At 43.6% G+C, this 3,217-nt stretch overlaps 1 protein-coding gene across 1 annotated transcript; it reads right to left on the bottom strand.

Annotated features, from left to right (window-relative positions):
- Positions 1 to 1,198: 1,198 nt before the first annotated feature.
- On the bottom strand, positions 1,199 to 2,361 carry LOC109483641 (SLIT and NTRK-like protein 6; the record flags this gene model as incomplete). Its single annotated transcript, XM_019786673.1, has 3 exons — positions 1,692 to 2,361; positions 1,487 to 1,550; positions 1,199 to 1,414 (listed from the first exon to the last, which is right to left on the bottom strand). Coding segments are annotated over exons 1-3 (932 nt in total), but the record flags the coding sequence as incomplete, so codon positions are not given.
- Positions 2,362 to 3,217: the final 856 nt, after the last annotated feature.

Below are 3,217 nucleotides of genomic sequence, written 5' to 3'. Positions count from 1 at the left end.
TGTGCGGGGAGGGGGGACTGGGGGAGGTTCATTGCTGTTCCTGTTGGGTGGTCGGAGGGCCTGCCCTCTAGCGGTCTGGCTTGGAACTGCAAAACTTGGGGGAGGCTGCACGTCTTCATAAGGCTCAAACTGGGAGGAGGGTGGCCGAGTTGGTTGGGGCTGAGTTTGCCCTGTCAGATTGTGCCCGTTGGTTATCACAGTAGTTGTGGTGTTGGTGTTGTTAAATACAACGCTGAAGTCTGGGCGTTTGGGAGGACCCTGGCTGTTGTTTCTTTTGCACCAGATAGCGAGAATAATGCCACCGATAAACAGGGTACCGGTTACCGAACCACAGATAGCGGCAAGGAGGACAGGCAAGGAGAAACTGGAGACAGATCCAGGCTGTTTTGAAGGTGAAGAGGCAACAGAAACAGGTGGAGAGAAGGAGGTTGTAGCAGAGTCCAGGTCAGTAATGCTTTCTTGGTTGCTTGAGGTTGTAGCAAGAGGTGACGTCTGTAAAGGTGGTAAAACAGTTGTTTGCACTGTTTGTAAGTCTACAACCAGGGTGGCAAAAGTGGACCCAACGGGATTTACTGCAATACAAACATACAGACCAGCATCTGCTGCCGTTATATTGGCTATCATGATTCTACCATTCTGCACCAAAGTTACTCTACCAACCGATGCGACAGTAGCATTTTGCCCAGATGGGAGAATGACTGTAATATCTGGTGTGGGGATACCTGTAGCTTCACAGAACAAATGGATAGTCCCTCCCTCTACCAGTGGGTTATCTTCGCTTTGCTCAAACCTGAAAATTGTTGGCTCTTCATAGACTATATTTACAATAAGAACGGCATTCATGGAGCCCACAGGGCTTCTTGCAACACAAGCATAGAGACCAGCATCTGCAGCAGTAACATCTCTTATGGTGATGTTACCGTTCATGTCCACAGTCACCCTCCCAACTGACTCTAAGGTAGCATTGTGTCCAGATGGGAGAATGACTGTGATGTCAGGTGTGGGTATTCCTGAAGCTTCACAGAATAAATACAGAGTACCTCCTTGTAACAGAATGTTATCCTTGCTCTTCTCAAATCTTACAATTGTTGGTTCTTGACAGTTTGTGAAAAGATTTTCTGGGTTGATGTCTACAAGTTTTAGTCCATTGAGGTTTTCAGGATGGGAACAATTAATTTGGTTTTCAAAAGGACGTGACCCTGTCATTTTTAGCCTAAAGCCAACCATCCTACAGTCACACTGCCAGGGGTTGTTGTCAATGTTAACATCAGAGATGGAATTGAGTATCTCATAGGCTATGGACGAAAGAGTTGTCATTTGGTTATTGTCAAGGTAAATAACAGAAATTGTTTGAATCTTTAACAAGTCTTCAAAGGGAAACATTGTGATGTTGTTTTCAGATAATTTGAGTTCTGTAAGTTGCAGTAAATTTGTCAGTAAGTTGGATGGAATGGAATGAATTTGGTTGTTGGACAGGAACAAGTATCTCAGTTGTGGCATAGGATTGAAAGTCCCAGCCTGAATGTCTGTGATCTCATTATTGTCCAGCCGAAGCCACTCCAAGTTTCCCAGCCCTGTGAACATGTCAGATCTAAGGTGTGGTAACTTGTTGTTATGCAGGTACAACTTTTGCAGTCCTGGTGATGTTGGATTGAAAGTTTCAGCCTGAATATGACTAATCTCATTATAGGATAGATCAAGACGTCCCTCCAAGTTCCCCAGCCCTGTGAACATGTCAGATCTGAGGGTTGTTAACTTGTTCTTATACAGGAACAACCATCTCAGTTGTGGTGTTGGATTGAAAGTTCCAGCCTGAATATCAGTGATGTCATTATATACCAGATAAAGTTCCTCCAAGTTCCCCAGCCCTGTGAACATGTCAGATCTAAGGTGTGTTAACTTGTTATTATACAGGTACAAGGTTCTCAGTTGTGGTGTTGGATTAAAACTGTCAGCCTGAATATCACTAATGTCATTACTGCGCAGATAAAGTTCCTCCAAGTTCTCCAGCCCTACAAACATGTCAGGTCTGAGGATAGTTAGACGGTTACCTGAAATCCATAATGTGGTCAGGTTTGACAGGTGATAGAATGCCTGGCTGTTGATAGTAGAAATGCGATTGTCATTAAGCCATAAAGTCTCTAATCTCCTATAACGTGAGAAATCAGACTGACTTATGGTTGTGATTTGATTCCATTTCAAATTCAGCCGTGTAATGGTTGTCGGCAGGTCCTGAGGAACACTGGTGAGGCCCCGGATGTGGCAGTGACAGACTGAAGCTGTGCAGCTGCAGGCAGCTTCTGCTGTTCCCACCAACACCTTAAGGATGACCAGGAGGAACATCAGCACACCTGCTGGCCTCTTTTTCATCATGCAGGTTTTTTTCCTGGTACGAGATGTAAGGTATGTCATATTGACGTGATACTGACAACATATACAATACAAGCAAATGATTTGCTCAATAGAGATGCAGTTTAATCCAGAAAAATGCTACAATATGTACATTATGCATATCACAAAGAAACAAACCTCAAATATAACTAGCTACCTATTCTGTGGTCAAGCTTTGGCAACAACAAAAACCCATCCGTATCTCGGTGTTACATTGACAAGTACAAAATGTAGTCTGAAGTGGGGCACGCATGTTAACAACATCACTGCGAAGACCAAACAGACATTGGGAGTGATTACGGATAAGCGCAATCTGTGGTCATGTCCAACAAGGGTAAAATCACTTGCATACACCTTGCATACACGTCGCTTGTAAGACCGAACCTAAATATGTCGCAACAGTATGGGTTCCATATACAAAGAAAGACGAAACTGGAAAGGGTACAGAACCAAGCTGCAAGATTCTGCACAAACAACTATGAAAAGGGTGCTAGTGTAACGGAAATGAAAAGAAACCTACAGTGGGGGTCTCTGGAAGACAGCTGTAGAATGTTGAGACTGATGTACAAAATGATGTACAAAATGACTAATAAACTGGTGGACGTACCAACCACTAAGTATCTGACACCAGCCCAGAAAAGAACAAGAAACAGTCATGCCTTCAAATATCAGAGTTATCAACCAAGAATTGAGGTGTTCAGAAACTCGTAGTTCAGAAACTATTGTAGACTGGAACTCGTTGCCACCAAGCACAGTTGGGGCATCATCACTAGAAAGCTTTAAACAACTCCTGCAATTAAATGTGCAAAGATTGAGTGTAACAAGT

The sequence above is a fragment of the Branchiostoma belcheri genome, unplaced genomic scaffold (genome assembly GCF_001625305.1).
Source record: "Branchiostoma belcheri isolate BF01 breed outbred unplaced genomic scaffold, Haploidv18h27 scaffold653, whole genome shotgun sequence".
NCBI lineage: Eukaryota > Metazoa > Chordata > Leptocardii > Amphioxiformes > Branchiostomatidae > Branchiostoma > Branchiostoma belcheri.
Note: the sequence above shows the minus strand (reverse complement) of the source record. Positions and strands in the feature narration are given on the sequence as shown.